Source organism: Anarhichas minor, unplaced genomic scaffold, assembly GCF_050575085.1.
Source record: "Anarhichas minor isolate MPS153535 unplaced genomic scaffold, ASM5057508v1 ptg000136l, whole genome shotgun sequence".
Taxonomy (NCBI): Eukaryota; Metazoa; Chordata; class Actinopteri; order Perciformes; family Anarhichadidae; genus Anarhichas; species Anarhichas minor.
The window spans coordinates 13168251-13191830 of NW_027466582.1; the positions used below are offsets into that span (position 1 = coordinate 13168251).

The 23580-nt window shown below is 40.1% G+C and overlaps 3 protein-coding genes and 1 non-coding gene across 4 annotated transcripts; 2 read left to right on the forward strand and 2 right to left on the reverse strand.

Moving 5' to 3' along the window:
• Positions 1 to 432: 432 nt before the first annotated feature.
• On the forward strand, positions 433 to 505 carry trnaa-agc (transfer RNA alanine (anticodon AGC)). Its single transcript has one exon. It is a non-coding gene; the product is annotated as a tRNA-Ala (tRNA).
• Positions 506 to 735: 230 nt separating this feature from the next.
• On the reverse strand, positions 736 to 5247 carry ccdc25 (coiled-coil domain containing 25). The gene is made up of 9 exons (XM_076084237.1): positions 5058 to 5247; positions 4849 to 4896; positions 4668 to 4707; positions 4481 to 4532; positions 3816 to 3891; positions 3449 to 3552; positions 3035 to 3237; positions 2838 to 2883; positions 736 to 2479 (listed from the first exon to the last, which is right to left on the reverse strand). The coding sequence occupies exons 1-9, from the start codon at positions 5080 to 5082 to the stop codon at positions 2450 to 2452; spliced, it is 624 nt and encodes a 207-aa protein (XP_075940352.1). The 5' UTR covers positions 5083 to 5247; the 3' UTR covers positions 736 to 2449.
• Positions 5248 to 6712: 1465 nt separating this feature from the next.
• On the forward strand, positions 6713 to 14173 carry LOC142942338 (N-acetyltransferase ESCO2-like). The gene is made up of 14 exons (XM_076084613.1): positions 6713 to 6765; positions 7371 to 7507; positions 7683 to 7995; positions 8143 to 8446; positions 8650 to 8771; positions 8942 to 9047; positions 9878 to 9950; positions 10195 to 10237; positions 10653 to 10782; positions 10928 to 11059; positions 11635 to 11724; positions 11959 to 12102; positions 12757 to 12941; positions 13082 to 14173. The coding sequence occupies exons 1-14, from the start codon at positions 6713 to 6715 to the stop codon at positions 13212 to 13214; spliced, it is 1965 nt and encodes a 654-aa protein (XP_075940728.1). The 3' UTR covers positions 13215 to 14173.
• On the reverse strand, positions 14163 to 19386 carry pbk (PDZ binding kinase). Its single transcript, XM_076084612.1, has 7 exons — positions 19274 to 19386; positions 18966 to 19137; positions 18515 to 18654; positions 18188 to 18357; positions 17189 to 17318; positions 16035 to 16235; positions 14163 to 14657 (listed from the first exon to the last, which is right to left on the reverse strand). Exons 2-7 carry the CDS (start codon positions 19130 to 19132, stop codon positions 14425 to 14427), a joined length of 1041 nt encoding a protein of 346 aa, XP_075940727.1. The 5' UTR covers positions 19133 to 19137; positions 19274 to 19386; the 3' UTR covers positions 14163 to 14424.
• Positions 19387 to 23580: the final 4194 nt, after the last annotated feature.

The window sequence follows — 23580 nt, forward strand, 5'->3', positions numbered from 1 at the left end:
AGATGTATCAACAACACAGCTCACCATACTCGCGATTTTCAAGCCACATCTCATCTACAACGGTGAATAGGCCTTAATAACAGCGCACCAGACCACAGCCACCTACGAAATTAAAGAAATATATAACGTTTGCAAGATCACGTCGAGCTGGATTCGCTAAAGCAAAACAGTACTTCATAAAGACCTGTGGCTCTGCATTACGAGACACTAGAGTCTGCATATGTGGTCTGCTTTTACTGTTATTTTTATATGTGGCGTCATGGTCCAGGTCACATTTTGTTATGAGTTGATCTTAAACAACTAACGTTAGTTACCGGCTTAGGTGTATCTCAGACTATACCTGAAAGTCAGTGACGATGGAACACAAAACAGCGCACAAGTCTTGGGTACTCTATCATTCTTTATGTCATTTGACGCTCTTATGGACATCGTGGGGGATTAGCTCAGATGGTAGAGCGCTCGCTTAGCATGCGAGAAGTAGCGGGATCGATGCCCGCATCCTCCAAGTTTTTATTCTTGTTTCTTCTTTAACACTATTATACATAATGACGGATGTGTATGTACTACATATATATATTTATTCATTCATCGTGTCTAAGTTAGCGTGACTTGTTTTTGTTTAGATTGTGTTCGTTGTAGAATCTGAATAAATTGCTAATACTGTGTAAACCTTACTGTGTCCAAACATGTATTAGATTCCATTTCAATGGAGGAGAGAGTTTTAGGTAGACAAGATTAAAGGGGAAATTGTAGTTTTTAATTCCAAATAGCAGCACATGTAGTCATACTATCTAATTTTCAGATCTGTAATAAAATATAAATCACTGATTCACAACATCTACGCTTACTAATATAGATATAGCAGTTACCATTGCCGGTACCCTTTTCAGGATTATTGATTTATTGTCATAAAACAATCAACTTGGTGCTATAATTCAGATTTTAAACATTGGAGGGCAGAAACACAACATCTTGGCAATTGAAGTAAACAAACTAAATTACAAAAATTAACTCAAAAGTTAGTAAGACGACTTAACATTTTATTACATTTCTGCACATGCATTGCTCCACATGAAACTGGCTTGTAACCTTACAACAGTCTCTCCTCATTTAGCAGACAGCAGGTCCTCCACGAGGAGAACTGTTGCGTCATTATCAAACACACCTGTGCCTTTAGAGAACGGGGAGAAACCACATCAGCATTTCAGACCTTCACATTCTCAGTCTGTGGCGTAGATGTGTTGATGTTGCCACCTACAGGAGGGAACAAATGCTGCTGTAATTTCAAAACCTGCAGGAAAACTGCAGTTTTTTTTTTATAGATTTAAAAGACAAAGAAAGGTACTGGGAAGAGGAGGTTAGCATCAAAAGTGCAGCATGTGTCTTCCCCTGCCTGCAGACAGCACACATAATTAATCTGCAGGTCTAAAGTGATGCTGCCGTTACATTTCTCATCTGTTGGTGACGCAAGTAGAACTTCTACTGCAGGTCCAGTGTTGAACATGTGACAAAAAAAATAACATTTACTCAAGGTCCACTTACTTGCTTTTAACTAAACTTCTATTTGATCATGAGAAGTTTTCAAAAGCTTTGTGAAAATCTAGCAAAACTACTGTTTTAAAGGAAAATAATGAACTTTCACAGGGCTCTTAAAGTCTGGGAAATTACATTTTATTTTACTATTTTATCATCTATTAATCTTTAGTTTTGGTTCGAGCAAAAATGCAAAACACGTGATGGTTCTGGAATTTCTGCTTTACGGTTGTATTGTGAACTTACTGTAATTTATTTGGGTTTAAACAGGTAATTGGACAGAGTAAGCGTGAGACTTGAGACGAGCGTTGTTTGAAAGTCAATTTTAGACGCAGCCCTAAATTTATAATCTTTCAGGACGTCAGTGGCTCCGGACATGATGGTTCTGCAGCTGGATGAGAGAGGCTGCGACTGGTTTATGGTGCTGTTCAAAAGAACATCATGTCAATGAATAACTATAACTGTTAGTTTAATACATTGTATTGAATAAAATCTGACATGCAGAGAAAGGAACACATAAAGAAAGTGAACAACCATCCACTAGTTTTATCATAACGCATCATCAGTGAAAACACAGTTCTGCTCTTTGAGTGTTTTTCCCCCCCAAACTTATGCTCAGCATTCTTGTTGTCCTGCGTTTCTTCTTCAGTGCCATCCCGTGATGAAGAGGCCGTTCGGCTTAGTTAAAGCAGTGTCTGAACCAATCAGCACGTGGAGTAAATCCCCCCGGCGCTGTCCCTCGTTGACTCAGGTTCTGCTCCGAGTGTCCAGAAGCAAAAAAAGGTATCCGTTCGTCTTTGATTTTCTTTCGACGTCAGTGCAGAGTTACAGCAAGCAAAAGCAGCAGAGGAGCATCCCGACGGCAGGTCTGAGTGATGGAGGCGCTTCTGTCTGCCTAATGTCAGGAGTTCACCTCTCACATGAAGTCGTCTGAATCGTTACCATCCTGCACAACGAAAGGTAGCAAAGCTCAAAGTTAATGTGGTGAACAAAACCAGAGCTGGTCTCAGATACTTTTCCTTTACTTGATGAAGTAGAGTGACTTCTCTGTATAATCTCATAACTCTTTAAATCAAAGCTCGTCCATAACATAAACATATCGTTTACTTGTCTGCTTCATTCTGTGAATCTAAATAATAGTGTTCTTTGTGCCTCTTTTCATTAGACACCGATACGTTATATTTCTCTTTTTCTGTTAATATCCCCGATATTGAAAATAATTCTACTAAACATGTTGCAGAAGCCCTGAGCTTTCCTTTCCGTCTATTCCTAAACAAAACATAGATTCATAGATGTGTCCTCACCTCATTGGTCGTCATATTTTCACTCTTCATCAGTGAAGTGTAGTTCCTGGAGAGAGAAACCCAAACATAAGACGTTGATACATGTACAGAGGATTTAATAAAAACAGTGTTAAACTGTTGCTTTAGTAAACTATTTGACACTAGAACTACTTACTAGAACAATGTCACAGGATAAGAAACAACAACAAATAAATTACTTGAGTTCCTCCATCTCCTTTTTCCTCTTCTGTTCCTCCTTCTCTTGCTTCTTCAGGTCTTGGAGCTGAGCTTTCTTCTCGTTCCTCTCCTCTTGGTCTCTCGACTCTTTCTCTGCCGCCAGGTCGGGGAAGCGTTCATCTTTGGTTTTCTCCAGGCGGTTCACGATCTCGTTGACCTTCTTGTCCACGGCCACAATCTTCACCTGGGAAACACAGTGCGAGCATGACACACCCGTTAACTGGTAAGTCTGTGGCGATAACAGACGCATGATGTAGAATACAAGAAGAAAACAACGTGGCATGCAACATCATCACCATATTCCATCACCGTGAACATGAATCTGTGCAGAATCTTTGTTCTGGACACATTTTTCCAGAGTCAGAGTGTTCTCATTTCAGTGTTGGTCTACTGACCTCTTTCTGTCGAAAGAAGCCGATCTGTCCTACGTCCATGTCTCCGGTCTTCTTCAGGTTGGCCCAAGGTGTGTAAACCACTTTGAGGTTGTTCATCTTACAGCCTGACAGCATACAACACAGTTTCATTTAACATACGTAGAAATGTACATGTGTCACAAAACAGCAGAAGGAGGCTTTGACAGGATGATTTTTCAGGGTAGTTGTCAACACGCAGCTTTAAGGAAGAACTGTTTTGTTTATCATGAGTCATGCCATCTGATCAGCTGTGATAAGTCAAGGCTCTTATTCTGAAACCCATTGGTGGTGGCTGATACCTGATGCCGATCATCCAAAGACATGACGTTATCAGGAAGCAGATCTTTACCTTGGATGCTGTTGTTTTTCACCAGCTGTGCACAGTCTATCAGCACCTCAAGGGGAATGTCGTCTATGGTCTGACCCTAGAAAACACACAGAGCCATCAGCAGTGCCTTTGAGCGTCCTTCAAACTATGTTTGATCAGTGTCTGAAACCCCCGGACCCACCCGACAATGTTATTTAAACTTCAATCTGACAACCCCGACATTATCCCCATTTGTAGGATTCATTGTATCTCACCACTCTCTGCCCCTCAGAGTCAAGTTAAAAAAGTATTTTAATCAACAAGATCTTGCACCCTAAAAACCCTGAATGTCTGCTGTATTTAAGGGCTGAAATACACTTTAACCTGAGCATCATTGTTGTCTCATTTGTGCCGTTTTGCACAAGGCTTCATGTAAATTGACCAAAGATAAAGATAGATAACATAAGTTTGTCCAATAGCCAATCCTAATTAGTGTTGGGAATTAATATTTTTTGTCTACCTGCCACTCAACAGATAACTATTGTTTTGTTGGCTAGTGAGTGAAGCAAATCTAGCAGCCACGTGCATATTTGACCAGCATTTTAGCTGCTGCTTATTTCAAACCCTGAACGTAATACTGTATCATCAGGACTCAGGAGTCGGTACTTAACATTCAGGATTTCAGGTTCATCGTGTTGAGTCTTTACCTTTGGCAGTCTCAGATAAACGTGAGCCGAGGACAGTTTGTCCACATGGAACCTGGACGTGGAAAAAAGAGAGTTAAACTTGAGTTATTCATATTGATGTTCCTCTTAATTGTGCTTACAAGCTATTCATTACAAGATATTAAGTGACATCTGTTAAGCAATGTTAGTGTTGACACTTGAGTCTCACCAGATGTCTTCAGGCCATCCGTACTTTATCAGATCCTCATCTGCAAAAACAGTTAGAGGTGATGTGGCACATTACATATAGATGTTCAACAATCCATAATCAGAGTGACAGCACCAGACACAAGTCAAATACATAGCATCAAGTGTGTGTGCGTGTATCTGCGATGTAATAACGAACTTACTTTCATATTTGTCTTTTCCCATGTAGATTGTGTAGTGAGGGTTCACCACTGAGAGGGAAACAAAACATCGTTACTTACTGGATGAAGCAGCAATATAAGCTGGCACGAAACACAACAAACACAGTCACATTAAATGAGAAATGAAAAAAGTATTGGCTAACCAGGCTACTAGCTAATGCTAACTATGCTGTATCGTTAACGTTACTCACCGGCACTTGTGAAGTATAACACCATTTTACGTGAATTTAACTCGCCACTAAAATATAAACATTTAGTTTATACAGTTGTAAAGCTAATGCAGCTAATTATCAACACAAATAAATATAATCAGTTGCGCCTGATCGTTGCTGTTGTCACTTTTCGCGTGTGCAAGATGACCTGGGAAGTTGTTAGCTAGCTGCGCTAAGCTACCGAGAGTTAGCAGCTACCGGTCCGGATGTACCCACAATTATATCTACAAAATAAAAGCTTGACATTCCAACAATTCACCACAAGTTAACAAGAAACAATATTTTCACAAAATAAATGTTTTAGCGAAAAGTTTTGCATAACTACACCAACATACATAACTATATGTGACTAAGTGGAGAGTGGGGTTGTCTTTCAATCAATAGCCCTGCCATCAGTGTGTGAATGGGTGAATGATGACAAGTCGTGTGAAAGCGCTTTGAGTGGTCGGAAAGACTAGAAAAGCGCTATACAAGTACAGTTAATTTAATATTTACCATATATTTGAATGAAATAAGCAATAACGGCACACACGTTATATTACATGCGTAATTGTCATTTAGTAAACGACTACCTTTTATTTTGAAGTCAAGGACCAGAAGTCCATTCGCGCTTTTACTGTTGTAACTCGAATACGAATAGATTCTCCGTGTTTCCGTTTCCGGTACTTTTTTTTTTTAGAGACTGGCGCGCGCTGTTCGAACGCATTCAAAACAGTGTGAAGAAACGCGGGTAGAAAAGCAGCGACTCAAACTTTATAGCGACATTTATTGTTTTTACAGCACGACAGAAACGTGTTAGGTAAGAGATATTATACGTGTTGTATTGATATGTTTGAAGTGCTTGATGCGTTCTTTGCTTCTCTCATAAATTGTGTATTTACGTAGCTAACGTTAACTATCGTTACAAGGAAGCGAACCTTTAACAAGCGTTTAAGCTAGCTAACGTTACCCATCAAACAAATGTATGATGTTTCGATGTAACTTAATATATTGGTTTAAAACAAACGTGGAAACAAACAGGTGAAATGTAATCAATATCGATAGTTGGTTAGTTAATTAGTTGGTTAGTATCTTTTGTATATGTTAATCATCCCGCCAATTATCCACTCATCTCCCCTTTAGCTGTTAAATAAGCGCTTTATTAGCAGACGTAACATGTAACACTGACTTTCATGTGGAGAGAAGCTCACATGTGTGCACAAACGTGATGAAAAATGGTGTCGCTTTTGGTGTAACGTTGAGCTGAGAACACAGATCAATATCCAAATCTAGCCAGTAACGTTAGTAACCCAATAACCGGTGTGGCCTCCATAGGTCCATGTACCTTTAGCTTATGTTGAGAATGTCACTTTAAGGTCAAACACAAACAATTACCTAAAGATGCATTGCAGTCTGTGACATTATCCTCCTACCAATAGGAAGCTTTGTTGCCCTGTTATTGTTTTTCTTTTTCAAAAAGTAAGTTAATGTTACTTGAACAAAGCTTGTCTCTACCTTTTTGTTTATTTACACTTGGTAACAGGCTGATTGGTTTTGATCATAAGTTCAAGTAGACCTGCTAATGTTACTGTGTGTGTGTGTGTGTGTGTGTGCGTGTGTGCGTGCGTGCGTGCGTGCGTGCATGCAGGTGGAACATGATTCCCACTGCTACCAGGAAGAGGAAGCTCTCCTCGCTGGACTCTGACACGTGAGTAGTGAACACACTGGGTTTAGGCTTTTGTAGAGGGGTTGACTGACTACAATACTGTCAATAATTAGTTTACTTTGATCAGAAAGTTCCTGAATTAAGTCAAAAGTTTAGCAGATTTATACTCTTATCCAACTCTAGGTAAACGTTCATACAGCTGCCTGTCCTTGTGTGCGGCTTCTTTTATTAAATGAAACATCACTTTGGTATTGGGACCCAAACTCTGATGTCATATCGACACTACTACTAACAATTCTCAACCCCAGTAACAGTAAACGGGTTGTAATTATACTGTATATGATGTTCTGTGTATTCCCACGTGGAATTCTATCATGTTTCTAGATTTATATTTTCATTTAAAGTATTTTTTTGATGTCTGTTGAGATATTTGTGTCACCATCTATAGGTCTTTGCTGTATTTCTGTTGTTTTTTTACAATTGTATTATATACTACATGGGAATTTGTTCAAATCTTTTTGAGAGAGATATTTTAATTCGGGGAAACCGAGTGAGAGCTGTTTTGGATCTGTGTCATTTGCTGTTTCTCATCTCTCACTGTGACCGATCTGTTGTTACTTTAACTCCAGCCACCCGGCCAAGAACAGGGTGAGGGAGGAGTCGTCCCCCGTGAAGAGGAGCTCCCCCAGGAAGCCCCCACAGTCTCCCACCAGGGAGAAGCCAGTTGGGCGCCCGAATAAGGATAACTGTACCTCGCCTCAGAAATCCCCACGTAGAGCAGCAGGTAGGGTGGACTAGTGAAAGGAATGAGGTAGTCATTTTGGGTCAGCTGTCCAAAGTAATGCATTCAAATAGCAGAGTTAAGACATGTAACAAAATTACTCTTCTTCTTCACCTTTTCCACACACGTTCTCTCAAACACATCTAATCTTTTTCTGTTTGTCCACCATGTTTACCAGGCTCTCCAGCCAAATCTCCTCGTAAATCTCCATTCAAACCGTCCATGGTTACAAGTTCCTTCTATGGCCAGAGGAAAGCCGTCTATCTCACTCCACTAGAGAGGAAGGCACTGAAGGACTCTCTGCCATCTTCTCCTCCTCCTCGTCTCCTTCCTTCCCCTCCTTCCCAGGAGAAAAAGAAGAACAAGAGGAATGTTAAAGGAGGCAGCAAGCAGAAAAAGGTGGCTGCAGCCTCCAGTAATGTGGGGAAGACGGGTACCAGAGGCAAGGCAACCTCTTCAAAGACGATCAAACTGCCCAAACGTAACATCAGGTTTGTTCCCATATAAGTCACAGCCGTGGCTGCTTTGTTTTGGTGCTCCTGCAGCCTTTTGACACCATTTTGTAGTTTCTTGGACATCATAGGTGTCTCTATTTTCCAACATAAGCATAGTAATCATTGCATTGTTTATTTCAACAGTGTCGCTGCTAAACCAGCGTCCAATTCAACCGCTGCTTCCGCAAGCAGCAATAAACCGGCCGAGTCCAGGAAAGCGATCACCATCGCTTTCAGCAGCCTGAAGCCCAAACCGAAGATCTTTGTGGGAGCTGCTTTCTTCGGCACCGGGAAGAAAGCAGCATCTATGTACAAGAAATCTGCACAAAAATCTGCAACCAGTCCAGCTTCAGTCCCAAAAAGCAAAACGGTCCAGCTGCAGACAAAAAGTGAGAAATCAAAGCCAACTGCTCCGTTGACGACCCAACAACGGAAACACCCAAAAGAGGTGAGGGAAGCCGTTATGTGTGTTTGTAATCTGCAGGCCAGGTCTGTCATGCCACAATGAGTAACATTAATGCTTGATCTGAAGCATGTACAAGTTAGGATGCAAATTGCAATCAGACAGTGATCAGACCACAGCTCTTGCAGTGGTTGTTCTTCAGATTCTTTGTCACGTTGATGTTAAGTTGTCCTGGTTGTCGCCTACAGGCCGATGTCCAGCCGGTGGAGACGGAGGAGAACCAGCCGAGCACCAAGCAGAGAACAAAGTTTGATCCGTCAGACTGGATAGAACCAGTTCACGAACAGCCCGAAACTCCGCAGACATTCAGGTGCTTTATTGTATATTATCTTGGCTGCCCCCAAAATTTAAATTTCTTCCCAAATTGAAAAGAAATCGTGCAAATGGACAGAACACTCTGAATGTTGTGAAGGTTTTTTGCTACTATACAGGGAAACGCATTGTTTCAGATCACCAATAACCTTCATCTTCCTCCTGCAGGTCTCCTAAAATGTTGAAATACGGGATTACCAAGGAGCTGACGATTGTGTTGACAAGGACCCCAACAGCAAGTCCTGCATCCACGGCCGCATCTCTCAGTCCTCAGGTACAGCACAAGTATACACACCATGTTCATGGATACGACTGTGCTGGTAGCTACCGCTACAAAAGTTAAACATTTCACGGCATTTTATGGCCCATTTAACCGTAACAATGAAACATTGCAATGGAAGAGACGATGCTAGCTCAATGATTGTTTTGACCCCGGCTTCATATTCATTATTATCCAACTCTCAGCGATGCCCAACACACATTTAAAACCATCGCAAATCTAAAAACGTTTCAGGCAAAACAAGCCATCGGGCACGTCAACCGTAGCAACTGAACCAACCATGCTAATCACTTTCAAAGTATGTACTGTTGCATGTAGCATGTATTCAACTAGGACATACTACTTCATCTGAACATTGCACCTTTAACGTTGACCCTCTTCTCTTATATATCCGCTGCACAGAGGATTGTGGGTCAGAATAGCGAGAAAAGCATGCTGGTTTGTATACTGCAAAAAAAGGCCAGATGCAGTAGTACATCCTGGTATTTTTGGCATACTGCATTTGAAATACTACTAAATCTTCTGTCATAATAAATAGTATGGTAGTATTGGTAATTGAACGCACAGCATATGTGACTGTGTACGGAGGATGCTGTGACAACACTACAGTGCTCTTGGCCTTGCGGATGGCTTACAATTGCCGCCTCCCCCTTTTATGAGGATGTCTCACACTTTTGCACAGTGTTTGCATCTAGCGTTCTTCTCCCATTTGAGATCCGCCAACAAACAAACCAGGCTTTGTTAAGTGAAGCCAGATCACAAAACGATACCCCGAGCATGTTGAGCTCTCTGTTAAACCTTCATGTTCTCTCTACTTCTTCCAGGATGGTGTCTTTGAACTCGTGTGTGACCTGAGTGAGAGCAGTCCCACCAGTGCTGCCGCCAGCACACCCAGAGGTGCACAAACATACACTGTTGTGCTCCACACTTCCATTACCTCAGTTCTACATCTGAAGCTGATTTCACTCCACTGAAACACTGACTAGCTCACATAGAATCACAGAGACTTCCGTAGCTTTAGCCAGTCCACTCACTTTGTTGTCATGTTTCAGATGAGCTTTTCAGTTTCAAATATCGCTCTTGTTCCATGAAAGCTTTATTTTAAATATGCATTTTTTTTTTTTTTTTTTTTTCTCCACAGAATCTGCAGCGATGTATCCCATATTTGGCTCCGCCTCCAAGAGGTGAGATGGTCTGTTTAGTCATCGACCGTTAACGCGGCACAATGAGAGGTTTCGTGTATGAAACGAAACAGGAAGTGTGGCGCTGTACTTCCAGCTTATAACCGGGTAAAGCTTTGCGGTTCTGGCAAAGGAAGATGGAAACAATTGTTCCGACATGTTTACTCTCTTCAGTAAAGACATAAACAGGGAGATGGAAAGCAAGAGCAATGAAATGTTAGAAACAGAAGAAGAAGTGACCGGTCTACTTTTTCATGGACTTGTGCACAAGTTAAGGAGTCCCTAATGAGTAAATATATATGGATGATAAATAGCTGCTGGTGTCAGCTTTAGTATCTAACTGCAGTTCTTCAAAGTCCTTTAATGTATTTTGCACCCACTAACACTCCAGTGTGCTCTCTGTTCTGCTGTCTTGTAGGTTAAAGAATGCCGTGGTGTCTTGCAGCGCCCCCTCTGTCCCGATAACGCCCCTACACACTACGTCTTCACTCAAAGAGCGGCCCGTTCGCAGGAGGAAAGAGAAACAGGATGACGACCAGCTTATTATCGTTCGTTGATATTTATTTTCTCAGCTGTGCCAGGCGGATCACTAGATGTTGGTACATATTTGAAGGCTGTCAGAGCTACCACGAAGCCCACACTGTCTCTAACTGCACTCCCTCTGCGCATCTTTCTCTGTATTTTCCCGATCAGGACGCGGGTCAGAAGCAGTTTGGAGCGACGACCTGCAGCTCATGTGGAATGGTTTACAGCGCAGACAACCCAGAGGACCATTTCCAACACACCCAGTTCCACCAGCGCTTCCTCGACTCCATCAAGTTTGTGGTAAAACTTATTTCCTTCAACTTCTCTGAACTGAACACTGTAGCAGTGAGACGATGCTGATATCGGGTATCAGACACCTCTTTTTTTTGTAAATAACAATTAAGTACATTTGTATTTATTTGTTGTATTTTGTCAGGAAAGCAATGTAGTCAAGCCTGATGTTACACATAAACGAATCCCATTCAGTTCCACAGTGAGGCATACGGCTTTTGACTAAACACTGGGATCGATTATTGGGACTGAAAAAGTAGAACTGTTGCATGTTTGAAACCACATGAAGTGCGAGTAATTCTTTACATTCCTATACACTTGTACACTAATCCTAATTAAACAGCGCTATAATGTATTTTGTTAGTTGTGCTACTTCCTTATCTAGCATGTACTATTGACAGTCCCTTTCTTCTTTCCTTTTTTTGCAACCTCAGCGGTAAAGTGACTTGTTTTTATTCATAGTTTAGTATTTATTCAGCGATCTTCTGCCAAGGCTGCTGGCATGAGTTTGTGTCATGGGGAGGTGGGTTTGTTCGGAGTTGTTTGCTTGTAACTGCAGCTCCGTCTCTCTGTTGTGTTTCCAGGGCTGGAAGAAGGAGCGAGTGGTGGCCGAGTTCTGGGATGGAAAAATCCTCCTGGTCATGCCAGATGATCCCAAATACGCCATTAAAAAGGTGCAGGTTTGCACTTTTAGCTGGTTTCTCACAGCGCGTATACTAAGTATGTCTCCACTTCAGTCTGTAAAACTCACAGTTCAGCTCGCTGGAAATTTGAAGTCAAACACATCGCTGTTCACAGATTTGTCGTACTGTATCTGTGGTTTGAGAGACGCGACACACTGTTTAGGTGGCGGGAATGTCTTTTTGCTTTTTCACACCTTCTTCCTCACAACGTGTGTTTGTTTTCAGGCTGAGGAAGTGCGCTGTGTAGCGGACAGCGAGCTGGGTTTCCAGCAGGTGACCCTGAGCAGACCCACAAAGGCCAAAACCTACCTCTTCATCAACACCGAGCGCATGGTGGTGGGCTGCCTCGTCGCTGAATTCATACGTCAGGTATGGCTGGAGAAGTGTGTTTGTTCCATCTTTTTAGTTATTTGTCCTTGAAGACCTTCGTACAGCGGCTCCCAACATTTTTTGTCACAAGTCCACCAGGTTGTTACAACCAAAAAGTTCTCCAGGTGTTGACATGGAGTAAAAACATGATTATTAGTTTGTTACCAAAAATGTCTTTTGGTTTGCTGTCTCAGAGACTCCCTGGTTAGGAATCGCTGCCTTTATGGTCTGATTTAGACCAGAAAACCATTTAGGTAATAATATATTGGAGTCTGCATGGTGACAGCACTTATTAGTTTTTTTGGGTGAAGAAGCCAAAAAAGCCGAACACAAATCGCAGTTTATTTGCCGTTTCCTGCATAACTGTTGCACATAAATAGCAGGGTTGAGTTAAATAATTCGGAACAGCTTATAAATGAATGTGAATAGTCTAATGTTACTGAAATGTGGTGAGTTTTACTTGACACATTTCAACCTGGACTACTTTGTTTTTGTGTCCTTTTGTATCCTATTTATACTTTGAACTAAAACAAACCCATTTTCCCTCCATGAATTGTCAGTTTATGTCATTGTGCTGTTGTGACTTTAGTACGTAAACACCGGACAGTAAATTGTGCTCGTTCGGTGCCTTATTGATGTTGATTTGTCCCGCAGGCTTACCGAGTCCTCGAGCAGCCGGACCAACAAAAAGACATGACGAGGGACGACTTCATGGAGCGACACCGGACCTGGTGCTGCTCCACCGTCCCAGAACAAGCTCTGTGTGGGATCAGTCGCATCTGGGTCTTCAGTCTGGCCAGACGACAGGGCATCGCGACGCGCATGCTGGACACCGTCCGGTACAACACACATCTCACTCTTGTTGAAAACATTTGATGATGGGGTTGCTGACCTTTATCTAAATTTACAGATTTAAAACAGACTTGAAACACTGTAAGGTTCCCCTTTCTTCACAATAATCCCTTCTTCCTTGTTTTAGGAGCACCTTCATGTACGGCAGCCATCTAACCAAGGAAGAGATCGCCTTCTCTGACCCTACGCCCGACGGCAAACTGTTTGCAACCAAGTACTCCAACACACCGACCTTCATGGTTTACAACTTCGTTGCATGAAGTAGATTCATGGATTAAAGGTGTATTACTGTTTAACCGACTCGTTGAATTAGAGGTACTGCATATTAACAGATCTTCTGGCAATTGTTAAACTGTTTTTCATATGCAAAGCAATAACTGTTCAGATTTATGTTGATTAGGCTTTAGTTGTTTAAGCTCCAGCTGTATAGCTGTAATACATCCCGTGTTCAGGATTAAGTTGAGTTTTAAAGGTTCATGATGCACCTGTTTCCACTCAGTATTTATGCTCTAATTTACTGTTGAATGTTTTTTATTGGCAGCTTTCTATTCAGATGTTTATATTCTGCCTAATGAGGAGCTTGGAACTGCAGCGACTGAAAATGTCCCATTTTTGCAAAGATACCAAAAGTTTTTTTTGATAGAATATTCAGAGGTTCATTGTTCTTTTTTTTTTTTTCTAGACAAGAAAATGTTTATGAAAGACTGAAGCCTTCATTGTTTAGGGGCAGTCTACTTTGTAAATACACTTTAATAAACATCGACTTTTGTTTTATGATAATAAACATGTTTCTTGAAAATGTTTCAGATTGTACCCGAACAGTTAATTTAAGGGGGGACTATCATGTGTATTTGCGAATGGAGATCAAAGTAGCTCAACATTTTTGTAGCTCTGCTTGTTGCCAGGAGTTGTATGAGTAGATTGATACGTACGGTGTGGCAGTCGGGTCAGCAGCCAGATGGTTTGGCATGAACACTGGAAACAGAGCTGCTTTCCATTTCGAGTCATTTTCCAAAGCAAAGAACTTCATATTTAAAAACATGGTATCAATCTTCTCATCTAACGCGGCAACAAATAATACCCACAAGTTTTTAATATTTAAAATCAATTGGTGTGCATAAAAGACCTTCCTGTTAACCAGAGCTGCAGCACAGTCTATCACTACACACACACACTCACTGATACGTTAGCAGGATAGAAAATAGAAACAGAGCTCAAAAGTTTTATCAAGAAATATTAAAGTTTACAGAAACAAACGAGAAAGCAAAAACATTTACAGACTATAAAAGTTGACGTACATGGGAAAACAACTTTATAGCAAAGACGACATACAAATAAAACAATGTGCTATTGAGAGTCAACATAAAGATGTACAGTAGAGATGACCATGCGCTTCACGTCAAATGCATTTGCTTGAGCTTCTAAATGAATACAACCCTCCCCGAATAAACTAGTGCTTATACGATGGAATCAGTCGATGACTATCACCTCGCTGGACGTTTTATCCAGCAGGGCGTTGCTCTCTAGAGCCTGGACCACCTGGGCGGCTGAGGGTCTCATCTTGGGGTCCTCATTGGTGCAGAGATAGAAGAGCTCCACCGTCCTCTGGTACGAGCTGCCCAGAGCCTCGAAGTCCAGCACCGGTCTCGTTCCCAGCTTCTGGTAGTAGGCGTCCTCGTCGAAACCCTCCTCCATCGAGTCGTCTGAAATGTAAAACTCAACGTTTTAAACACACTTCACTTTTCAACTGCAATGCGACACATTAGCACGAGCAGGATTTGTGATATTCTTCAACCAAAAAGGTAATTATTCGTTCTCAGATTGTTTCATTGGAAGAGGTGAAAGTATTCCGTAGTTAACACAAAAACAAAAAAGTAGAATTTGGGAGAATTTTTTTCTTTGTCCCTTTAATTATTTTGGGGAATCTGACACCAGGTTAGGAATCATAAAATATATCCTCTAACTGCTAATAGAGCTACATCCAGTCCAATTAAAGACTGCGCAGCAAGACTTTAATGAGCTGCTGCCTGAGCGAATCAAACCTGATGATTAGGACTTTTTATTAACCTTTATTTATATTGACTAACTTATTTTGACACATATTATACATTTTCTACAATACCATTCTATGACGTTTATGACTTTCAATTTGAACTTTTTTTAATTAAGATGCTATATTACGAGTTACTTACATCTTTCGCCATGCTATAATGTTTTTTTACTGACCTTTTTCAACATGCTATATCATTACTTTTATATTCTGTTCTTCGTCATGCTGTACTATAACTTATTTTTATGACGTTCGACACGCTATTCTATGACTTTCTATTTTAACGATGACTTCCTCATAAAGCTACCATAGCTCGGCCTAGTTAGGCTTTCTGCTTCCGGCTGATGTTCAGTCAAAAGAAGATGAAATGGATGAAATAGGACTTCAGGCTAAACAAGCAAACTTATTTCGTTGACTGTTGCTCCCACATCAGAGACGTGGCTTCATCGTGGCATCGAGCAACACTTGGGTGAAAAAGGACAGAGCGCAGGACTCGGGTGGGACATGAAGAGGACTCTTTGTTTGCGTCATGATGCTTGGTACTCAAACATAATAAAAGTTCATGGACAATGTTTCACTAATGTTGATTTCTTGATGTAAAGACGCTGGTCATATTATCTGCAAACTGAAATGTTTGGTTGCTGCTGTAAATTAAAAAGATTCACTACAAGAATAGCAAACGGACTACAACTGCTATTCGTTGTGCAACCCTGATTTGCATAATGACAATAAATTGTCCTTCAATACTACTACTGTGACTTTTTAAAATGTAATTTCACACTATAGTGACTATCAGACTATTTGATAAAAGAATAGGACCTTTTATGAAATTGTTTTGGCATGAAACGTCATGGTAAAATATTTATTAAAAAAGGTCATGGTATATTTTGTCATAAAAAGAGTCATAGTACTGTATTTAAAAAGTCATAGTATGACATTTAAATGTCATAAAAAGTGTTTGTCATATGAATGTCATCAAAAACCCAAGAGTGCAAACTTCAGGGCTTCTTGTATCCACAGAGCATCTCACCTTCAACCTCCTCTTCATCGTCATCGTCATCATCATCATCATCCAACATCTCCAGATGAGGCATGGCCAGGGTCATCATCTCCCACAGAGTCAGACCGTAGGCAAAGATGTCCGCCTTGTCAGTGATTTGTCCTTCCTCCTCCAGCGCTTCCTTGGGCTTCCACGGCTCTGTGCCGATGTACTCCGCCTTTGGGTCCGACACTGAGGGCACAAAGGAGAAACAAAGAACTAGATGAGCACTCGGAGAGCGCACACCGTTCTGCAAGTGAAATATCATCACGCCCCGGGATCTGGAGCCACTCCTAAATGTAACGGCTTCTTCCTTGCTCATGCTACATCCTGTCACTGAGCTTCATCAAAATGTGACCATCAGTGTGTCCAGAATTCTGCTGACGAACAAACAAACAGAACCCCCTTGGTGGAACTAATGAAACCCAAATTGGACAACAATCCAATTAAAACACAATACATTCATTCAATTTCTCTGTTTCTAAAATGGCCAATATTACCTTGTTTTTTTAAAAACAAAGAGTTCGTGTTTTTCAGGGTTTTCTTTACAATTGCAACAACAAAGCAAAGATCCAGAAGTTTGCAATTAGTTTCACAAAAACAAAGTTGATTTGATTCAATTACATTTTATTTGGATAGCCCAATTTCACAACTCAAAAATTAGCCTCAGAGGGCTTCACAATCTGCACAAGAGATTACAGAATCAGCTGCTATGAACAGTTCCAGTTCCGTCCGAATGGTTTCTGCCAATTCTGTGCTTTTATCCATGATTAATCCCACTTGTAACACGCACACACACGTATGTATCAGTACTATGATATATTACATTTACTGTGATGAAATGGATATGATGCTGCTTGTATGATGATGAAATTATAGTAGAATACATTAAAGTGTAAGTAAATAACAATTTTACTTGAGCAATTCCTTTTTAAGCTACTTTATACTTTGACTCCACTACATTTTTTTAGGGTAATATTGTATTTTGTACTCAACCTCAGTTTTATCTCTTTATAGTATGTGATTCGCTGCTGCCTCCTCCTCCTCCTCCTCCTCCTCCTCCCCGCCCATCCCGCAGAGAGTACAGAGCTAGATCTTCACATCAAAGCTACTCGGCTGATTGTTATTTAGAATGACGTCATTACCTCTCATGTTCTCGTCCAGCTGCAGAGACACACCGACATCGCAGATCTTGACGGTCTCAAAGTCGCCCATGATGACGACGTTACAAGACTTCATGTCGCCGTGCAGCAGCTTCTTCTCGCTGTGGAGATACTGTGGGGAGAAACACACTCCCGCGTTTAGTTTTGTTAAACAATGCTCGCTTCTGAAATGAAATGTTAAAGACGGCCGATGTTTAGACGAGACAAATATGATTTGGGTAAGAATGAATTAATTGAAACTAATTTAAAATACAATCAACAAATACATTATGATGCAATATCATTGGTTAAGATTTTATTGGTCCCATGGTTAAATTCACAAGCCATCCAGCAGTACATGGCAAAAAATAAGCTTTAAAGCATCAATAATTAATATTAACATTCACTTTTTGGTGTATGTTTTGTGTCAAAATGTTATTTTCCAAAGCCTCGCTAGAAAGTTTTACCCACGTGGCCTGATGTAGATTTCTGCATGTCGATGATGCTACATACACAGTAAATATACATCCTTACAGTCAGTATATTACACAGAGGAACTCCCAGTTTGGAGAAGCAGACGGGAGTACCTGCTGAAGTTAATAAGCAATGTACTGCTGTTGACGGCACGTTAGTTTGGATCTGAACGTCACACAATAACACAAACTAACCGATGGATGCAGCAGTAGACCAGCAACCTCCGTGATCTGTGGCTCTGAAGAGAGCATAGATAACGGCTTCAGTTCCCTGCTGTCTGATGGCACGGTAAAGTGGTGAAATATTCTACATATAGCATCCGCCTTTTAGTCTTTTATTTGTCAAAGAAACCGGAGAAGGATACTGGAGGAATATGAACAAGCAGGAGGAGGTATCAGCTACAGTAGTAGCTGTAGTATACTATCATGTAGAGTCAAATGTCACACGTATACAGGGAAACAGGTGTGAAGTGAACCCAGAGATGATTCATGTTAAGTAACACCAGGTAGAAGAAAATGTGTGATTTACCTGAAGGCCACGAGCAACATGCAGCGCTACTTTTTCTATGTTGGCAGCCGGGAAAGCTTTCAGGCCGTCCTCCTTCCTCTTCTCGATCAGGTCATTGAGGGACTGCTCTCCTCCGTACTCCATCGCCAGACACTTTGATCCATCTTTGGCCGTGGTGAAGGCACGAAACCCTTCGATGTCGGGATAAGGAAACGAAATGAACAAAGCAGAAACTAACACAAAATAAAAGATGTAAACTAAGCTAACAAGCCATGAAAAAGCTTATGGGGTATAGGAATGTGTCCACTTGTAACACAGTGAGTGTACCGTACCGCTGCCATGTCTTACCAACAATGTTTGGATGATCGATTCCCTTCAGGACCTCCGCCTCCTCGTTCAGGCGCTTCTGGTAAACCGCCAGCTGTTTGGTGGCACACTTGGTGTTGATCTTCTTGACAGCCCAGGGAGACCCATTCAACTTTCCCATTCTAGGATTCATTTGATCAACAATACATATTATTTATATACAGACGTGAACATGACCCAATGTTGTAGGCTTGGGAAACAGCATAATTAAACAATGTTATCCTCAATTTATACTGAAGATGCATCTGAACGTGAATCATTTAAGGTAAATCATCAACACGATAAAACTGCAACCCACCGTTTTAGATATCTAAAGCGTTATTGTTGTATTATTTGATCCAGGCAAGTGCAGGGTGAGGATAAATGAGATATATGGTAGGTGAGGAGTAAAACCATTTATTTATTATTTTTGTAAATGGAGAAAACCTCAAACCTGTTCATGAGGTAAACGTTGACTCCGGTCCCACAGCCCAGCTTCTTCATGAAGGGTGAGGCCGGGATGGTGACTGGGGTTCCTCCGCTGCTTACACAGCTCTTCACTCGGGCGTTTTTAGGGGTCTTGAATGCGCCCTCGTCGATGAATGTGCCAGAGGAGGCCATTCTGTCTAAGAAAACAAATAACGTAATGCTAATTATTATGACACGTTACACATGCTATAACGGCGACAGTCAGATTTACGTTGTTTTCATGGTGTTTTGAGTCAAATGACTGAATAATTTAGTCAATAAATCTGACGTTACCTGCGTTTTCTTTCACTGTCACTTCCAAATTGCTGATTCTGAAATTAAACCGCGCCGTTCAAAAGGTTACTTCCGTCTCACCAGGCTGTACGGAGTGGAGGCCGCAGAGGGACAAACTGAACGAATGTCGTTTGCGGCTGGAAATGGTAAACAGCAGATTGCTAAACCTGCACATCTGTTATATTTGTTTGAAAGGCTATACCGAGTATAAATGTTCTACTGTGATTATAAACAGGAAATAGTGTTTATTATATTTGAACATCATTTTTAATCAGTTACAGTTGTAATACAGCATTTCAGCAGCTGAGGTCAGTGACGTTATAAAATGATGGTATATTATGGTGGGAGGTTGCAAGTTGGTTTGCAAGTCTGCAAAAAATAGATGGATACATTTTATAGGCTTTATATTATAACATATACTGTAGGTTTGCAAGTGGAACCACCTATATAGATGGATAGATAGATAGATAGATAGATAGATATACATCGATGGATGGATGGATGGATAGATAGATAGATAGATAGATAGATAGATAGATAGATAGATAGATAGATATACATCGATGGATGGATAGATAGATAGATAGATAGATAGATATACATCGATGGATGGATGGATGGATAGATAGATAGATAGATAGATAGATAGATAGATAGATAGATAGATAGATATACATCGATGGATGGATAGATAGATAGATAGATAGATATACATCGATGGATGGATGGATGGATAGATAGATAGATAGATAGATAGATAGATAGATAGATAGATAGATAGATAGATATACATCGATGGATGGATGGATGGATAGATAGATAGATAGATAGATAGATAGATAGATAGATAGATAGATATACATCGATGGATGGATGGATGGATAGATAGATAGATAGATAGATAGATAGATAGATAGATCGATCCACTATTTCAATAATCAACATATCAACATTGTTCCCTAACTTAGAGGATGTTGTTTCCTTATGTTTTGCTTTTATTAATGAAAATTAAGTATGCCAGGTACGTTTTGGGATTCAGTATTTAGGGATTTACTAGTTCTCGAGAACTATATGACAGTACTTTATTTGTTTGATCTTCATCACAGCATGTGTCTGTTCTCTCTTTAATGTCGGGGACTTGTCTGAAAGACTTTCACTCACTCAGACGATGAAGTTGACCCTGACCTCGACTCTCATGATCCCGTTATTGTTTCATCTCCTTCACATATACGGCAGATGTTCCCAGCTCGGTCCTCTCATTGTATGGAGGGATAACCATTTCATTATGAGTAAGAGGAGCAAGAATGTGGTCCGATGACAACTGGACGTGGATGGGAACTCTGGAACTATTGCTTTATTTCTCTGTTTCTCCCCATCTCTCGTTCTCCTGAGGGGACATGAGCTCATGTTTGTGGGCTCATGCTGCCACATGTTGTGGTGCATTTAATAGAATAAGGATGGGTTCCTCTCTGGTCAGACCACAGTCAGAAAGAAAAGAGAGGATGATGATTAATGTCACGATCCAATTAAAAACAATTACATAACCTAATGTAATGATTCAAATACAAAATTAGAGGAGTGTGTCAACTTTTCTCATTTCCATGGATCATTCATGCAACTTGAAGAAGATTAATGCTCAATTAAGAAATTACAATAATACAACCAGATAAGATACAATCAGATGTTTTGCTCAGAACATGTATTTATAAACAAAACTCAACATTATATTTTCAGAATGGGTTTGAAATACATTCACGTGTAAAATATTTAACTGAACGGAATCCAGGACTTTCACGAATATGCACAAAAAATATTTGGGTTTCCGAATATTAAATCTTCTTACTATGACACTGTGAAGGTATTGTATGTCTATTTTTTAGAATGTTTGGAAAAAGACTTCTTTGTGTCATATGCTGTATGCTTGCAAATTGTTAAATAACACGCTTACATTGTATAAATAGGACTTGTCTTCCTCTCAGCGCTTTCTCTCAAATAATCAGGATCACTACAGTTTAAAGAAAGCAAAAATTTGATTAAAAAAAGAAAATGGAGATAACAATCTCAACACAAGGTGATGATTGAAAGCCCCACGAACAGCTAAATGGGCCTTGTGGTTTTCTCAACTGCTGTTTTCAATTTCTAGAATGAACTTTGATCCTCAGTTTAAAATTTATAGTAGAAAGGTTTCAATTAAGGGACCAATTTATTAATAAAAAGAAAGGAACATCCAGTGTGACGTATCAGATGAAAGCTCTGAAACGGCACATGTACAGTACAAAAAACAAAAAACATAATTAAACCGGCAGTTAAGCAATATGTGTCACTTAATTTAGATGCAAACATGTTTTTGTTAAATGAATGCTGCCTCTTGTCTAAATGTTTTGCTGACACAACCAGATTCTTTGCTCACATATGAGACAGAACATGTGTGGCCGTATTAACAAAAAAAGCACATAAAAAGGACATTTTTGAATCACAGTTGTATGTAAAAAAAAAAAAAAAAAAACTTATAGGAATCAGGACTTTGGGGTTGTGGATACAACAGCCTCTTCTGGGAAGACTTCATTAAAAAAAGAAATAAAACTTTCTTTCTCTCCCTGGTTGTGTTTTATACTGGTGAGAATGTGTCTTTGTTTTCGGTCATATAAAGCAAAAAAAGCCACCAAAGTCGAACCAGCGATTCTAATTGGCAAACGATGGGATGAAGAGGCGGGAGGGATGGCGGACCCCCTCATAGGAAGCTGATGCTGAGGAGAAATTACAGCATCTGTTGTCTTTCTCTTCTTTCTTTGTTGTGGTCATTGTAGAAATTGGAACAGTGGTTTGGCTAATTTCATGCCTCTCATTTCTGGATGTTGTTCTCCGGGGCCTGTAGAAAACATTTTATTGTGTCATGTGTTTACAATCGGAAAAATAATTAATATGTAGCAACACATACTCACATGAGCGGATACAGATGCTGCTATTAGTCTATTGTAACAGTGGTTGTCGAACCGGGATTGTAAGACACGCAAGGGTCCTGGAGGGTGTCCCAGGTGGGCCCATGTTAAACTACTTAGTACAAAATAAATACACAATAGCTTACACTATAGTCAGTATAAAATTGGACTCTTGCATTGTGCATTTCTAGTATATTTACCTGAAAGTAGTGTGATGAATGTTACACTTTGTATTCACACTCAAATAAAATGATAGAAGGAATTTACAGCGCACTAAGGAGCAAATAAAGAAGAATTTTGGACACACCCAAAGATTTTATCACAATTGTAAAGCAGCTGTAATCAATATGTTTATGTTAATAATAGGTTTATGTGAAAGGGGTCGCTCGTAGAAACGAATGCACAGATAATTATGAGCTGTTTGAGCATAATCTACACTACCTGCTCAACACCAAACAACAGACAGACACAGTTAGAGACTAGCTGGTGAACATGAAGAGACTACCGACCAAGCAAAACATGGACATTACATTTTATTCCATTACAAATGCTTAAATAATAAATAAGCATCTATCTATCTATCTGTCTGTCTATCTATGTATATCTACATATGTGTAAAATTGGTTCCACTTGCAAACCTACAGTATATATTTTACTTTATCAAATAAAAACTAATATGAAGTCTTACCTTCCTGGAGAATAAGTGAAACCACGTTGACCTGAGTCAAGCCAGCTTCACAGTCTTTGTTCTGACTGTCGGCCATGTGTGTCGGACATCAGGTGATTTTTCATCCAATCATTTCTACATCCGCTTCACATGTGGAAACATTCATACTTGTAATTACTGTTCAGAGCTGTCAATCAAGGCACAAACATGGTGTCCACACCCACGTGCTTCAGCGCTTGGGATCATGTGTGTAACTTAAACACACAAAGTGATGGACGGAGTATTTGGATTATTTACTGAAGTAGAAATACTAACTCCACAGTGTAAAACTACTGCATTACAAGTAAAAGTCCTGCATTCAAACCTTAATTTAGTAAAGTAAGTATTAACAGAAAAATGTGCTATCAGGAGTGCATAAAAAGTGCAAAAATGTAGTGAAGTAAAAATGATTTCCTCTGAGATGTAGTGGAGTAGAAATATAAAGCTGCATAAAATGGAAATACTCAGGGAACGTAAAAGTATTTCAAATTTGTATTTTAAGTAGGATATAGTAATAAATGTATTTAGTTACATTCTACCACTGATCACATATCCACTCTCTCTTCACCTGTTGACTTCTTGAAATTGCCTCTTTCCAATTAAAAACAAAAACAAAGTTCACGTGTTTAAACACATCTACATTTTATTACTTCAGCAGTGCA

Excerpts from the sequence above, each read along its gene's own strand:
- ccdc25 (XM_076084237.1), bottom strand. The coding sequence starts at position 5,082 with ATGGTGTTATACTTCACAAGTGCCG. Across the intron at positions 4,533-4,667 it reads GGATGGCCTGAAGACATCTG|GTTCCATGTGGACAAACTGT; the intron begins GTGAGACTCAAG and ends TTCCACGTCCAG. Across the intron at positions 3,892-4,480 it reads TTTATCTGAGACTGCCAAAG|GGTCAGACCATAGACGACAT; the intron begins GTAAAGACTCAA and ends TGTGTTTTCTAG.
- LOC142942338 (XM_076084613.1), top strand. The coding sequence starts at position 6,713 with ATGATTCCCACTGCTACCAGGAAGAGGAAGCTCTCCTCGCTGGACTCT. Across the intron at positions 8,447-8,649 it reads AACGGAAACACCCAAAAGAG|GCCGATGTCCAGCCGGTGGA; the intron begins GTGAGGGAAGCC and ends TGTCGCCTACAG. Across the intron at positions 10,783-10,927 it reads ATGACGACCAGCTTATTATC|GACGCGGGTCAGAAGCAGTT; the intron begins GTTCGTTGATAT and ends TTTCCCGATCAG.
- pbk (XM_076084612.1), bottom strand. The coding sequence starts at position 19,132 with ATGGCCTCCTCTGGCACATTCATCGACGAGGGCGCATTCAAGACCCCT. Across the intron at positions 16,236-17,188 it reads GCTGGACGAGAACATGAGAG|TGTCGGACCCAAAGGCGGAG; the intron begins GTAATGACGTCA and ends TTGTGCCCTCAG. Across the intron at positions 14,658-16,034 it reads CGATGAAGAGGAGGTTGAAG|ACGACTCGATGGAGGAGGGT; the intron begins GTGAGATGCTCT and ends TTTACATTTCAG.